Source organism: Saccopteryx bilineata, chromosome 9 (assembly GCF_036850765.1).
Source record: "Saccopteryx bilineata isolate mSacBil1 chromosome 9, mSacBil1_pri_phased_curated, whole genome shotgun sequence".
NCBI lineage: Eukaryota > Metazoa > Chordata > Mammalia > Chiroptera > Emballonuridae > Saccopteryx > Saccopteryx bilineata.
Genome location: NC_089498.1, coordinates 17,331,189 through 17,347,223, shown reverse-complemented (window position 1 = coordinate 17,347,223; position 16,035 = coordinate 17,331,189). Strand labels below are relative to the sequence as shown.

General features: G+C 39.2%; 1 protein-coding gene across 3 annotated transcripts in view; it reads left to right on the top strand.

Annotated features, from left to right (window-relative positions):
* Window positions 1–16,035, top strand: part of NAE1 (NEDD8 activating enzyme E1 subunit 1) — a 29,867-nt gene that overhangs the window by 3,952 nt on the left and 9,880 nt on the right. The window contains exons 2-13 of one of the 3 annotated variants that reach the window (XM_066242534.1): window positions 3–106; window positions 1,754–1,814; window positions 3,812–3,842; window positions 4,554–4,625; window positions 5,239–5,318; window positions 6,161–6,270; window positions 8,496–8,605; window positions 9,499–9,561; window positions 9,930–9,993; window positions 10,352–10,443; window positions 13,635–13,694; window positions 13,789–13,922. In XM_066242534.1, coding sequence (XP_066098631.1) covers window positions 3–106; window positions 1,754–1,814; window positions 3,812–3,842; window positions 4,554–4,625; window positions 5,239–5,318; window positions 6,161–6,270; window positions 8,496–8,605; window positions 9,499–9,561; window positions 9,930–9,993; window positions 10,352–10,443; window positions 13,635–13,694; window positions 13,789–13,922 — 981 coding nt within the window. The remainder of the gene's footprint in view (window positions 1–2; window positions 107–1,753; window positions 1,815–3,811; window positions 3,843–4,553; window positions 4,626–5,238; window positions 5,319–6,160; window positions 6,271–8,495; window positions 8,606–9,498; window positions 9,562–9,929; window positions 9,994–10,351; window positions 10,444–13,634; window positions 13,695–13,788; window positions 13,923–16,035) is intronic. The other 2 variants (XM_066242535.1, XM_066242536.1) reach the window with 2 other exon arrangements.

Genomic DNA, 16,035 nt, shown 5'->3' with positions numbered 1-16,035 from the left:
AGGTTGTGGGGTGATCATGGGCAAGAGGCTTTAGAATTGGCTCATGTTTGCGTAGTAAATGCAACAGCCACAGGAACTGAAATTCTCAAAAATTTGATACTACCAGGTAAAGTAGTTGTAAATTTGCTTCTTTAAGGCTTCTAAAGTATTTTATTTTTTACTGATTTTATGAAGAGGGATAGCAAGAAGTATCAACTCATAGTTGCTTTACTTTATTTGTCCATTGTTTCTTTGTTGCTTGTTGTATATGCCTTGACCAGGTAAGCCCAGGGTTTTGAACCAGTGGCCTCAGCATTCCAGGTTGATGCTCTAACCCAGGGATCAGGAACCTGTGGCTCGTGAGCCAGATGTGGCTCTTTTGATGGCCGCATCTGGCTCACAGACAAATTTTTAATAAAAAAATAACGTTAAAAATATAAGACATTCTTGCCTGACCAGGCGGTGGCGCAGTGGATAGAGCGTTGGACTAGGATGCAGAGGACCCAGGTTCGAGACCCTGAGGTCGCCAGCTTGAGCGCGGGCTCATCTGGTTTGAGCAAAGCTCACCAGCTTGGACTCAAGGTCGCTGGCTCAAGCAAGGGGTTACTTGGTCTGCTGAAGGCCCACGGTCAAGGCACATATGAGAAAGCAATCAATGAACAGCTAAGGTGTCACAACACACAATGAAAAACTAATGATTGATGCTTCTCATCTCTTTGTTCCTGTCTGTCTGTCCCTGTCTATCCCTCCCTCTGACTCTGTAAAAAAATAAAATAAAATTAAAAAAAATATATAAAACATTCTCATGTATTACAATCCATTCATTTCCTACCGCTCATGTTCATGGTTGCCGGTAGCTGGAGCCAATCACAGCTGTCTTCTGGGTCAACACCAAATTTTTATTGGGTAATGCGTAACGTATATGGGTCATTGTATGGCTCTCACAGAATTACATTTTAAAATATGTGGCGTTCATGGCTCTCTCAGCCAAAAAGTTTTCCAACCCCTGGTCTAATCACTGTGTCACCACAGGCCAGGCAATAAATATATGATATATTCTTTTTAAAAAAATTTTTTTAAATTAATTTTTTCTGTGTTGCAAGCTTGAGAGAGAGAGAGAGGGAGAGAGATGAGAAGCATCAGCTTGTAATAGTTATGTCACTTCAGTTGTTCATTGATTGCTTCTCACACAAGCCTTGACTAGGGGGCTCCAGTCAAGCCAATGACCCCTTGCTCAAGCCAGTGGTCATGTTGATGAACTCATGCTCAAGCCGGCAACCTCGGGATTTTGAACCTGGGACCTCAGTGTCCTACGTCAATGCTGTATGTACTGCACCACTACTGGTCAGGCATATTCTTTGTGTGTGTGTGTGTGTGCGCGCGGAGGGGCAGATAGGGACAGACAGACAGGAAGGGAGAGAGATGAGAAGCATCAGTTCTTCGTTGCAACACCTTAGTTGTTCATGATTGCTTTCTCATATGTGCCTTGACCCGAGGGGGCTGCATCAGAGTGAGTGACCCCTTGCTCAAGCCAGTGACCTTGAGCTCAACCCAGAGACCTTTGGGCTAAAGCCAGCGACCATGGGGTCATGTCTATGATCCTATGCTCAAGCCAGTGACCCTGCGCTCAAGCTGGTGAGCCCGCAGTCTAGCTGGCAACCTTAGGGTTTCGAACCTGGGTCTTCTGTGTCCCAGTCTAATGCTCTATCCACTGCACCACCACCTGGTAGGCCTGGTCAGGCATATTCTTGATTGATTCTGTTTTGTCTTCCAGGTATTGGTTCATTTACAATTATTGATGGAAATCAGGTCAGCGGAGAAGATGCTGGAAATAAGTATGTTCTATTTTTTTATAGTTACCTGCAAAAGGGTCATTTAAAAATATTTGCATGTTAGGGAAGGCAATATACTGTCATGGGAGAGTGAGGCCTAAATCCCAGCTTCACCTGCTCAGTTAGGGTGACTTGACTCTCAGGTGGGCAATAACCCCTATGTTCAGGATTATGGTGAGGATGGAGAGTTATTGTGGGTCAAGTGCTAGCACAGTGTCTGACAAATAGGCCAGTAATAAAAGATATCCATCATTTCTGTCTTATTGTTTTTAAAATGCAAAGGAATACTCATTATTCCTTTATTTGTGAAATTCATGTTAGTATATAATTAACAAGAATTGTATTTTTGGATTAGAAGAATAATAAAATCTGCCTTTTATTTGCAGTGTATTCTAAGCTTAGTCCAGGTGTATCTATCTCTATACTACAGTGTTTCCATAAAAATGCTGTTTTAAAGATGGCCTACATACCATTCTTTAAAGATGATCATATTTAGAAGGTCAGATCATTTCAAGCTTGCCTTTTCAGGGACTTAGAGTCTGGGATCTCTCATTATATTTGTCAGTATATAGCGGCAATGAATAAACACAAGGAAAATCAGAGTTTGGTTCATATTGAGCTTTTTTTTTTTTTTTTTTTTTACAGGGACAGAGAGAGAGTCGGAGAGAGGGATAGATAGGAGTAGACAGACAGGAATGGAGAGAGATGAGAAGCATCAATCAGCAGTTTCTCATTGCGACACCTTAGTTGTTCATTGATTGCTTTCTCATATGTGCCTTGACCTGGGCCTTCAGCAGACCGAGTGACCCCTTGCTCAGGGACCTTAGGTCCGAGCTGGTGAGCTTTTTTTTTTGCTCAACCCAGATGAGCTTGTGCTCAAGCTGGCGACCTTGGGGTCTTGAACCTGGGTCTTCCGCATCCCAGTCCAACGCTCTATCCACTGCGCCACCGCCTGGTCAGGCCATATTGAGCTTTGATATCTTTTCTTCAGGTGATAGTGAACACAGCCCTTTTATTGGTGTCTGTAAAGAAAAAGTCCTATTACCTTTGCTTACCTGGTTGGTTAGAGCAAGATGTGGTAACAATAAGGTTTCTTTTTTATTTTATTTTATTATTATTATTTTTTACAGGGACAGAGAGAGAGTCAGAGAGAGGGATAGATAGGGACAGACAGACAGGAACGGAGAGAGATGAGAAGCATCAATCATCAGTTTCTCGTTGCGACACCTTAGTTGTTCATTGATTGCTTTCTCATATGTCCCTTGACCGTGGGCCTTCAGCAGACCGAGTGACCCCTTGCTCAGGGGTCTGAGCTGATGAGCTTTTTTTTTTTTTTTTTTGCTCAACCCAGATGAGCTCGTGCTCAAGCTGGTGACCTTGGAGTCTCGAACCTGGGTCTTCCGCATCCCAGTCCAACGCTCTATCCACTGTGCCACTGCCTGGTCAGGCCAGGTTTCTTTTTCTTAAGGAGCCACTGAGCTTGTGCTTCCACATAACTCCCTGACTGATTAGCAGCCTCAGATCTGGGCCCTAGGATATGACAAAGACATGTACAGGAAGAAGCCTGAATAGATCTGTTATAGTTACCTGCAAAAGCAAACAGTTTAATATCATACAACATTTCCCAAGTGTGTCTGTGGAACATTGGTTCTGGGGAATGTTAATAACTGCTAAATGGCAAAGGGATTCCAATATCAAATGAAGTTAAACATTTCTTTAATATAAGACTTTAGTATCATGTATATTATGAATTTCCAAGAGGAAAACATACATGGTGTTTCCTAAACTTTTTCAAGCCAGGGAAACCTTTTCCCTCAGAGCATCTTGTGAAATTCATGGTTTGTGGTACACACTTTGGGAAACAGATTTATTAGCTTATCTTTGGTTACAAGTTTCATCCACTTTTCTTCCTCCAGGAAGGCTGTTACAATCTATAATCAAAATATAGTTTGTTTTATACCTGGTGTTATAACCTTAATTTTTTTTTTTTTTTGGCATAGTTTTTTCCTTCAAAGAAGCAGTATTGGCAAGGTAAACAATCAGTTTGTTATTGAATATAGTTGAGTTCAAGCATGTATTGTTGCAACTATGTTTTGATTTCTTGAAAAGCTTTGACTTTAAAAGAGCTTAATTATTTCTATGAGAAAAAAAGTTAAATTAGCTAATTTTTTTCTGATCTTGTAGATCTTTATATATTTGGTAGTTTAAGAACATAGAAGTTATATATCCTTTTTACACTGTATCCTGTATTAAAGCTAAATTGTGAGTGATGTTAATGTTCAGAGGAAAGAGAGTATTTTGATTAACAAGATTTTTAACTAAGAGCCAGAATATCTTGTTTTTGTATATCATAGTAGAAATCTTACACAGCCATATTAATTAACTTAGTACAATATTCTGAGTGGAAATGATTGTTTCTTTAATGATTAACTTTTTGTACAGTATTATAAGTTGATCCAGAATATTCGTGCTTGATGCCCAGAGTTTTCTGGTTATTTGCTTAATCAGAAAAGTAGGTTGCAAGTAATATACTCATTTAAGAACTCTGAATAATGAAGGTTTGGCTCTGTTCTAAGTAATATTCTGGTTGAATCTCAGTTTAGACACTATGGAAAGCAGAGTTGTCCTATGTATATACTAAATTTGGGGTAATTTTATACTGTGTTTTCTTGCTGTTATTTGAAGGGTTACATTTTAACCGAATTTGTTCTAATTCAAGTCAAATGCTTTCTTTTCAAAAAGAACCGAGCTCAAGCTGCCATGGAATTCTTACAAGAATTAAATAATGATGTCTCTGGGAATTTTGTGGAAGAGGTATATATGTATATACATTATTATTTCTGTGCAGAAATTTTATTTTATTTTATTTTTGTGTTTTTCTGAAATTGGAAATGGGAAGGCAGTCAGACAGACTCCCGCATGCGCCCGACCGGGATCCACTCGCATGCCCACCAGGGGGTGATGCTCTGCCTATCTGGGGCGTTGCCCTGTTGCGACCAGAGCCATTCTAGCGCCTAAGGCAGAGGCCATGGAGCCATCCTCAGCGCCCGGGCCAACTTTGCTCCAGTGGAGCCTCAGCTGCAGGTGGGAAAGAGAGAGACAGAGAGGAAGGAGAGGGGGAGGGGTGGAGAAGCATATGGGCGCTTCTCCTGTGTGCCCTGGCCAGGAATTGAACCCCGGACTCTTGCACGCCAGGCCGATGCTCTACCACTGAGCCAACCAGCCAGGGCTGAAATTTTATTTTTTAATAGTTCAAAACCCTAGGAATTTAGAATTTTGAATCTTTATATATTATGTTTGAGAGTTGAATTAACTTTAACATTGGAGTCTAGCATGTTGCCTCATGTATTGTAAAGAGCTTCACTGTTTCTGCCATGTTTAATATGATTGTGAACTTGTTGAATTTTTTCCCCACTGTTCTATTTAGAGTCCAGAAAACCTTCTAGACAATGATCCTTCATTTTTCTGTAGGTTTACCATTGTGGTTGCAACTCAGCTTCCTGAAAGGTAAATTTTTCTGATAATTTTTTTTAATTGTATCTCTTATTAGATTTGCATAGTTTTATTTTCTCTATAGAGTCTGTGGAGTTTTTTTATTTAATTTTTTATTTTTTATTTATTCATTTTTAGAGAGGAGAGAGAGAGAGGGAGAGAGAGAGAGGGAGAGAGAGAGACATAGAGGAGAGAGAGACAGAGAGAGAGAGAAGGGGGGAGGAGCTGGAAGCATCAACTCCCATATGTGCCTTGACCAGGCAAGCCCAGGGTTTTGAACCGGCGACCTCAGCATTTCCAGGTCAACGTTTTATCCACTGCGCCACCACAGGTCAGGCTAGTCTGTGGGCTTTAAAATTCCTAAATTCTATAGAAACCTTTAATTGGAAGCATTTATAAATCTTTACCATTGAAGAGATAGGAAAGAGAAAAATATTGGATGTGAAACTTGAAAAAATATATATCTAGAGCATTTAAATTGAACATTAGTTATTTTTAGTGATAAAACTAGTTGGAATTAATTATAAGGAATACTTGGTGTATGCAAGGACACATACATTTTATAAATGTTTTTCTCTTTTTTTATGGAAATATTTAGGAAGTGTCTTTCAGTAACATTCTCCCTAAAATAAAAGTTGAGGCATTCCTATATCTCTAATCCAAAAGATATATGCTTTCTTTGAAACTGCAACCTTATAGAATTGCTCACTTTACAGTGTATCCTTGATCTGCTTATAATGCAATAGATAAATCTTCACATTCATAATTTAGTAAGAAAGTGATTTGTTTTAAGGTGTTTTCATGTTTGGCATATAGCCATTTGCTTATGTTCTTATTTATCATGCCTTCCTTTACAGTACATTACTACGTTTAGCAGATGTCCTCTGGAATTCCCAAATCCCTCTTTTGATCTGTAGGACATATGGACTAGTTGGTTATATGAGGATCGTTATAAAAGAACATCCAGGTAAGGTTGTTGCATGTATAGGGCTTGCTTTTGGTTGCTTTAGGTATGATTATTGAATCTTGACAATTTAGCAAGTCAGTTTTAAATTATAAAGTAAATTTATATCAGCACAACCAAGTTATAGATTCAAAGTGTCAGTCGTAATCGGTAGGCTTTAATCTCATATTTCCTTTACTTAGCGATAGAGGAGGATACAAAGCTGGAGATAAAATAGGTGCAGCTTCTTCATCTTATTAGGAGACCCAGCTGCTGTGGAAGTACCTAACTTTTTTTGCTTCTTAACCCACATAGGCATGTATGGCTGCTTACAGGCTAGAGCCAATGTATATGGGTCACACTGACATTAGAGGTCACACCACCTTTTCCCCACCAATCTTTTCTTCCAGTCTCATACAGGCCTTAGGCTCCCCCAGTTCAGATACGATTCCACAAAACAAGCAAGGCATTTAAAACTATTGTTCCAAGGAAAAATATCATAGAAGACCAAAGTTATTCATAGGCAGTTTTGCTACAGCTCAAGGCTGATATTATTAGTCCGTTACTTAGAAAATTTTAATCTTAAATCATTGTAACATTTTCATTCAGTACTTAAACATTGCTCTGAGCCAGGTAGTCTGCTAGTGCGATGATAGCCATTGGCATTGGTAGCAGCATGGAGTAGTAGTATCTGCTTAGGCAGTTAGAGCAGTGGTTTTCAACCTTTCTACTCTTGGGGACCAGGGAAATAGAATTATTTTGGGGACCCCCAAGGCAGAAATTCCTTGAGCATAAGTGAATTTGAGTAAGATCATTGGTTCTATAATCTTCATGTATCAGGGTGGTTAACTTTCACAGATTGTTTGTTGACTGGCATGAAATTTCTGGCAGACTGCTGGTTAAGAAACACTGAGAGAATGGCTTGTGGGGGAAGAAAAGAGTGGCTTGTAAAGATAAGCTTTTGGCAGGTGGTACCGGGCCATTGAAGAGTTGTAAATGGGAGAGTGACAGGGTAAAAATTTTAACTAGGTCACTGAAGCTGAGTGGCGAATGAATGGATTTGAAGGGGCAAGGATTGAAGCCAAGGGTTGTTGTTAGTCTATTTCCAGTGGTTTAGATGAGAAGGAGAGAGAGAGAGAGAGAGAGAGAGAGAGAGAGAGAGAGATATCCTGAGGTCAGAATTTAGAAAAATAGGGAAGAGGGAGTAGATAGATGATAATGGAAGTTAACATTGTTAGCTTTGGCCTGACTCTGTGGATTATTTAACCTTTCTAAAATCCTTATAAACTAGATGCTGAGGCAGAAAGAGATAAGTTATTTGCCTAAGGTCATACAGCTGGCAAGTAACAGAACTGAGCCTAGCTTTAAAGACTCACTGGAATTGTACACCTCTCTGCCCTCCCCTATATGGAGAGTGACATCAGGGTGTGGGGAGTGACTGATGTGGAACAAGGAAGTGAGAAGTCAAGGATGATCATCAGGGCCCTGGCCGGTTGGCTCAGTGGTAGAGTGTCGGCCTGGCGTGCGGAAGTCCTGGGTTCAATTCCCAGCCAGGGCACACAGGAGAGGCGCCCATTTGCTTCTCCACCCCTCCCCTCTCCTTCCTCTCTGTCTCTCTCTTCCCCTCCTGCAGCCGAGGCTCCATTGGAGCAAAGATGGCCCAGGCGCTGGGGATGGCTCTGTGGCCTCTGCCTCAGGCGCTAGAATGGCTCTGGACACAACAGAGCAACGCCCCAGAGGGGCAAAGCATCGCCCCCTGGTGGGCGTGCCGGGTGGATCCCGGTCGGGCGCATGTGGGAGTCTGTCTGACTGCCTCCCTATTTCCAGCTTCAGAAAAATGAAAAAAAAAAAAAGGATGATCATCAGGTTTCTAGGGAGTAGTTTTAGGTAGATGGTGGTGCTCTCTGTTGAAGATGACAGGAGGAGTAAAGTAGGTTGTTAAGTCATAGGTTGTTAAGTCGTATCTGAACATACATTTTATCAATTTTGATCTTTTCCAATTATAATAAAATTCTGCTCTGAAAGAATCTTGGTTTTTTATTAAAATTGTTGCCCACTTAGATTTGAGCATTTAGTAAAATGTATATGTAAATGTAACTTTACTTTAATAATGGACTAAACAATGAGAAGAAACACTATAGAACCTATGCCCATTTGAAAAATATAAATTTCCTAAATTTTTATAATTTAGTGTATTGCCTGCAGTATTACTAAAGAAGTAAGTTTGTCTTTGGGGGTTTATTTCACAGTAATAGAATCTCATCCAGATAATGCATTAGAGGATCTACGATTGGATAAACCCTTTCCTGAACTGAGAGAACATTTTCGGTCTTATGATTTGGATCATATGGACAAGAAGGTTGGTAGGGTGTGCGACCTTCCATTTATAGATAGACTTAAAACGGTTTTTTTACCTAAGGTTTTTCAGATACACCAATGTGAGAAAATACTATAAACATCCATAATCCTGTCATCCAGATTACATAGTAACAACATTGTACCTAATTTGTTTTAAATAAGTCTTTCCCAAAATTTAAAAAACTTTTTTATTAAATAAAAGTACATTAGCCGAACATATCTGTGTAATCAGCCAACACCCAGGTCAAAAAATTGGACATTATCATATTCTTCTTCATGGCCCTGTCCTAAACAAATAGTTGTGCTTTTTAAAATAGTTTTAATTTGAGGTGGGTATTTGTTGACATTGATTTCTCTTGAAACTTATTTTTAGTGTTTGAGAATTACCAACGAAACCACATATTTTGGTACAGAAATAATGATATTACAAGACACCATATAATTTAGGGAGTATATGTATTTTCTCCTACCTACATTTTAATTAAAATGCAGGTATTGGGCTGGCTTTAGCTCAGCATTCCTTCGAGTCAAGTTCGCTTGTTAAAATGCAGGTATTTGGTTCATCAGAAAACAGAGAAGACCTCTCAGTTGTCTAGGATTGGTATCTGAAATCAAGAGATTTGAGCTTTATTTTTGGGTGGCAGTCTCTGAGACTGTTTTCTTGATACTAAAATGGGGACAGTCATAATATAGGGTCAAATTAGACACACTAAAAAATTTTGTAAGGCAATTTTTATTAACCTAGTCATTTTCCTCCATACATTATTTCATGTATACTGGGGGATGATTTAAGTACTGTTGAATTTGTCAAAAGTGATACAGGGTAGTGAAGAATAAATACTAATTCATGTTAACTAATACTGGTATTTTCTTTTATTTTTCTCTCATCTTTAGGACCATAGCCACACTCCATGGATTGTGATCGTAGCTAAATATTTAGCACAGTGGTATAGTGAAGTATGTTTTTTTTTTTATTCCATATGTGACTGCATTTTCAATTTATTATAAAGGATTTCATTCGAGGGGGTAGGATTTTATTGTGTGTGTGTGGTTTAGGGTAGGTGGGTGCTTTTCAGTTTAAATCTAGCAGTCCTTCTTTTGATACTGATATTTTCATTAACAAAATGAAATTTGAGTAAATGTCATTCTGAAATGGCAGTGGGGAATGAATGTAGAGAAATCGCCCCAGTTTGCTTTTTATCAGATCATATTTCACTGGGTTGTATATTTATTGATGAAATCTTATGTGGGTGGGAGAATTGGATTTTCAATTTCCATATTTTGAGTTTTTATAACTACGTTTTTAAATTTTTTAACCAATTTAGACAAATGGACGAATACCTAAAACGTATAAAGAAAAAGAAGAGTTCAGAGATTTGATTAGACAAGGTAATGTTATGGGATGTGACTAAATGTTATATAAGGTTTGAAGAGCAAATTGCTTGAAGCTAATGTTTTTTGGATTTCTGTCAATACCTTTGCCAAATGATGTCATCATGAGCTCATATTTTACCTCAGGGGAGATGAGGGAGTGAGTCCTTGTATAGTTTTAGGAATGACTAGTGGTAAGCCATATTTCTTCTTAAGTGTCAATATATCTGATTCTCCCTTCAGAATCTGACAATGTTATTTCTATAAGTTGGGGGGAAAGAGAGAGAGAGAGAGAGAGAGAGGAAGAAAGAAAGAAAGAGAGAGAGAGAGAGAGAGAAAAGGGCTGTTGTTTGCTAACCAGTTTCTATTTTAATAGGAATTCTAAAGAATGAAAATGGGGCTCCAGAAGATGAAGAGAATTTTGAAGAAGCTATTAAGAATGTGAACACAGCACTCAATACAACTCAGGTAGTAAAAGAGTTGCTGAGGGATTCATTTCTGAAATTCTTTTTTTCCCCAAGATTTTATTTATTGATTTTACAGAGAGAAGAGAGGGGTGGGACAAGATATCAACTCATAGTTGCTTCACTTTAGTTGTTCTTTGCTTACTTGTCATATGTGCCTTGACCGGACAATCCACCTGAAGCTCTATCCATTGCGCCACCACAGATCAGGCTGTTTTCTAAAGTTCTTATGGTGAAATAGTTTATTTTAGATTTCAGTTAATATTTTTTGCCTGACCTGTGGTGGCACAGTTGATAGAGCGTCCACCTGGAACGCTGAGGTTGCCAGTTCAAAACTTGAGGCTTGCCCCGTCAAGGCACATATGAGAAGCAACTACTATGAGTTGATGCATCCCACTCCCCGAACCACAATTTCTGTCTCTCTAAAACAAACCAAACAAACAAACAAAACCCTGAAGATTTAAGTGAATATTTTCTAAATTGTAGTTGATTAGAAATTAATATGTATAATACAGATTGACTCTTGTTTTAATAATATTCTGTATTGTCCTTATTAAAATGGACATCAATGCTTCACTCCACTATATAATAGTGATACAGTGATTTATGTAAGTTAGTTATTTGAAGTGCATGATTTGTGAATAGTAATAGTTTGGGTATAGGAATTATTTACTGAGGGTGATATTTTGTTGGTCCAAAATAGTGTTGCCTGAAAAGTTCATCTTACCCTGCATTTGCTTTTGACAGTAATTATTTGGATATAAGGGAGATGTTCCTTTTTTTTTTTTAATTAATTTTAACGGGTGACATTGATAAATCAGGGTACATATGTTCAGAGAAAACATCTCTAGGTTATTTTGACATTTCATTATGCTGCATTCCCATCACCCAAAGTCCAATTGTCTTCCGTCACCTTCTAACTGGTTTTCTTTGTGTCCCTCCCCTCCCCCAACCCTCTCCTTCTCCTCCCCCCACCCCGTAACCCCCACACTCTTGTCCATGTCTCTGAGTCTCATTTTTATGGGAGATGTTCTTAAATAACATTGATAATTAAAAAATAATTTGGAGGATAACTCGTTTCAGATGCCCTTTTGTTGTTGAAGCCTAGAAAATAAGGTTTTTGGGGAACTGTGAAATAACACAACTGGTAGTTTAAGTTATAATTTTGCTTTACATTAGGAAAGCATGTAAGCTGTCACTGTAAACTTTTTGGAGACAGAGATAATGTTTCTTTTTTTTTTTTTTTTGTATTTTTCTGAAGCTGGAAACAGGGAGAGACAGTCAGACAGACTCCTGCATGCACCCGACCGGGATCCACCCGGCACGCCCACCAGGGGCAATGCTCGGCCCACCAGGGGGCGATGCTCTGCCCCTCCGGGGCGTCGCGCTGCCGTGACCAGAGCCACTCTAGCGCCTGGGGCAGAGGCCAAGGAACCATCCCCAGCGCCCGGGCCGTCTTTGCTCCAATGGAGCCTTGGCTGCGGGAGGAGAAGAGAGAGACAGAGAGGAAGGGGGGGGTGGAGAAGCAAATGGGCACTTCTCCTATGTGCCCTGGCCGGGAATCAAACCCGGGTCCCCCGCACGCCAGGCCGACGCTCTACCGCTGAGCCAACCGGCCAGGGCCGAGATAATGTTTCTGAGTGATTAAAAGTGTGTGCTTTGTGAATCAGTTTTTGGAGGTATTGAAAATTTTCTGTCTCAGTTGTGGTGATGGTTAAAAGTACATGTATAGTTGCTTGACCAGGTGGTGGCGTAGTGGGTAGAGCATTGACTTGGGACACCGAGGACCCAGGTTTGAAACCCTGAGGTCACCTGCTTGAGTGTGGGGGTTGCCAACTTGAGCATGGGATCATAGACATGACCCCATGGTCACTGGCTTGAGCCCAAGGTCACTGACTTTAGCAAGGAGTCACTGGTGCAGCTGGAGACCCCTCTCAAGGCATATATGAGAAAGCAATCAATGAAGAACTAAGGTGCCACAACCAATAGTTGATATTTCTCATCTCTCTCCCTTCCTGTCTGTTGGTCCCTGTGTGTCCCTCTCTCTCTCTCATGCTTAAAAAAAAAATATGCACATAGTTATAGAAGTGCATTGACTTTTTACATTTAAGATTTGCTCATTTCATTGAATGTAAAATTTACAGCAATTAAAAGGAAAAAAAACAAGGTTATCATGACTTGGGGGACAATGAACTAAGCAAAGAGATAAATGCATCAGGTTCTATGAACAAAATTAGAGCAGAACAAGAGCTAGAGCATGATGGGAGCAGGGGGGTTCTGGAATCCGGTGGGGACCAGGGAGACTCAAAGAGATGCGTTTAAGCAAAATCCTGAATGAAGTAACATGCAGAGATCTGATGAAAGAGCTTTTCAGGCTGAGGAAGCACATGTGAAAAGAAAGGCCCAGAAGTGGGATGAAGGTTCAATAAGACTGCCCGGGTGATTGGCGTGACGTGAACAAGGAGGATAGTGGTGGGAGGGATTTGAATTTGGAGAAGCAGAAAGGGCCGGGTCATAATAGCCTTGCAGGTCATGGAAACATTTTGAGCAGGGCAGTGGAGTGACCTGATTTATATCTAAAAAAATGATCTGCTCTTGTGAGAAGAGACTGTAGAAGACTGATAATGAAAGCAGGGAGACCAATTAGGACATTACCAGTAAGAAATTTCTTTTTCTGCACAACAGTATAATTAAAGCCTATAATTTTTAAAGTTTTTATTAATGTCTCATGATTTTGTTGGCATAAAAATTCCTTAACTTAAATAGTTTTTGTTAGAGTGGTTGTCTCTTTTAGCAGCCACTAATTAGGGTGTAAGATAAGGGTTTCAAATTTTTGACAAGATGGAAATACATGAAGGACTACAACTCTAGCTTGACATTAACGTCTATAATCTTTGTTATATTTTCAAATGTAAATAATAAGATTTACCTTGGCTTCTCTTATATTCCATTTATGATGGAAGAGAACAGGACAGTCTTTAAAGCTAACAACAGTATACAGGATGGAACTTTCTTCCATTCTCTTTCCTCATCAAATCTCCATCTGGCACTGATTCTAAATAAAAGTGTAAGCAAATCAGAAGTCTGTATTTGGTTAAAATTTGAGAATTCAAATAACAGGCTCAGAGAAATAACAGTGAAAATGAAAGTGGGCAAATTCTTGGTATAACTAAATGTTTCACGTTCCTTTGATAGATCCCAAGCAGCATTGAAGATATATTTAATGATGATCGCTGCAAAAATATCACCAAACAGGTAACAACAACAAAAAGTAAAAATAGAGCCACATTAAGCTTTGGGTCAAATCCAAATGCCACTTAATACTAATTTTTTTCTTTTACTCTTTTAGACTCCATCATTTTGGATTTTAGCTCGTGCCTTAAAGGAATTTGTGTCTAAAGAAGGTCAAGGAAATTTACCTGTCCGAGGCACAATTCCTGACATGATTGCTGATTCGAGCAAATATATAAAACTGCAAAATGTGTAAGTCACTGTTTTCAAACTATGTAATAGAAAAATTAATTTTATATTTTATTATATGTTTATAATATATATTTTTAATGATATGTTTATATTAGAGATGAACATATTTTACTAGTCTATCAGAAATCACGTGAAAGTCTATTATAATTGCTTTAAAAATAAGCTAAAGAACTTAGGGGAAAGATTTTTGAAAAATAGATTTTAATTTTTAGAATAGTTTTAGGTTCACAGCAAAATTGAATAGAAAGTACGGGGGGAGGGAGCTGTTGGGAGGGGCGCAAGGGAGAAATTGAGGGGAATACGGGGCGGGGATGTATTCGGGGAGACACTAAAATCTATGTAAACACAATAAATAAAAAAAGAAAAATGCAAAAAGTATGTATGTAACTACCTAAGCAGTTTGGCGAACAGCCTTGCAGAATCTCTCTATCCATATAAATTTTAAGTAAATAGGATCTTTGATTTTATATATATCCATATATATTATGTGTAATAAAATTTGTCTTTTTTACTCAAAAAAAGAAAGTACAGAGAGTTCTCATATACCCTCCCAGGAGGCAGATTTTTTTTTAATGTATTTAAAACCTTACATTTGAGAACTTAATTCTGTGCTATGGACTGTTCTATGTGTGTTTTTTTAATTTTTTATTTATTTTTGTGTGACAGAGACAGAAGGATAGATAGGAACAGACAGAACAGAAGGGAGAGAGATGAAAAGCATCAGTTCTTTGTTGTGGCTCCTTAGTTGTTCATTGATTGCTTTCTCATATGTGCCTTGACTGGGGGGCTATAGCAGACTGAGTAACCTCTTGCTCAAACTGGTGAGCCTTGCTCAAACCAGATGAGCCTGCACTCAAGCCAGTGACCTTGGGGTTTCGAACCTGGGTCCTCCGCATCCCAGTCCAACGCTCTATCCACTGCACCACCGTCTGGTCAGGCCTGTTCTGTGTATTAACTATTGATAATTTAATACAACCCCGTGAGAGAGATACTATTATTGTCCCAGTTCTATAGATGAGGAAACTGAGGCCTAAAAATGGTAATTTATTCAGGGTCAGACAACTGGTAAATAGCAGAACCCATGAAACCTATGTCTATACTCTTGATGAGGGCCCTATACTATCTTTTATTTGTAACTTAAAACTTTGAAGTCTTCAGTTTGGATTAATTTTCTATTAGTAATGTTTTATAATTTGAAGAGTTCATGACTATAGACAGACACCTACTATTGAGCTATCACTAGCTTGAACCCAGATAGACTGGGTTCATAAGAATGGTTGTTAATGGATATTACCCTTATGTAGTGCCTTCCATGGCCAGCACAGCTCCATGGGCCTGGTGCTGATGAATCCAAGGAGACTGGCTTGATTTCCTCAAGGGCCAAATAATGTCACACCAGAAAGATTTCTGTTCTCTAACAGTTTGCACTCTTCATCTCAGTCATTGTTTAACAAATCTTTTTGTTCTAGCCTAAAGTTCCAGTTAAGTTACTTAAAACTTGGGGAAAGTCAACTGAGGTTAGAAACAAGGAAGACCTCACATTGGAGTTAGTTAGCTTAGCACTGATCATCTTCAGAGGATGAAATGTAAATAGGACTTTAAAGTTTCACATGAATTTATAGATGGACAGTTTCAAGGTATTTAACTTTCCTTGGACTTTACTGCAAGGAGAAAAACAATGTTCTTCAGTAACGTGTTTTGTCATGTCTTCTGCCCGAGAAGCATGGATTACAGATCATGGAGGGAAGTTTTTAAGTTGGGTGCTGTTAATTACAGAGGAGACCCAGATATTAGTGTATTCCAAGAGTATCAGCAACACTAGGAAGATCCCCAACCACTAACAGGTGCTCTGGTACTGTGTCTGTGGCATTTTCGCATTTTATATGTCCCAGACCAGTATTTTTTCATAAAAGGGAAAACAATTTTTTTATTGCTTCTTGGTGATTTTTAAACTTTTTTAATAGGAGGCTCTGGTCGGTTGGCTCAGTGGATAGAACATCGGCCCGCCATATGTGCGTCCTGGGTTCAATTCCAGATCAGGCCAGATGTGAGAGGCGACCATCTGCTTCTCTCTCCCTCCTCCTCGTTCTCTCCCTCTTCCTCTCTCACAGCC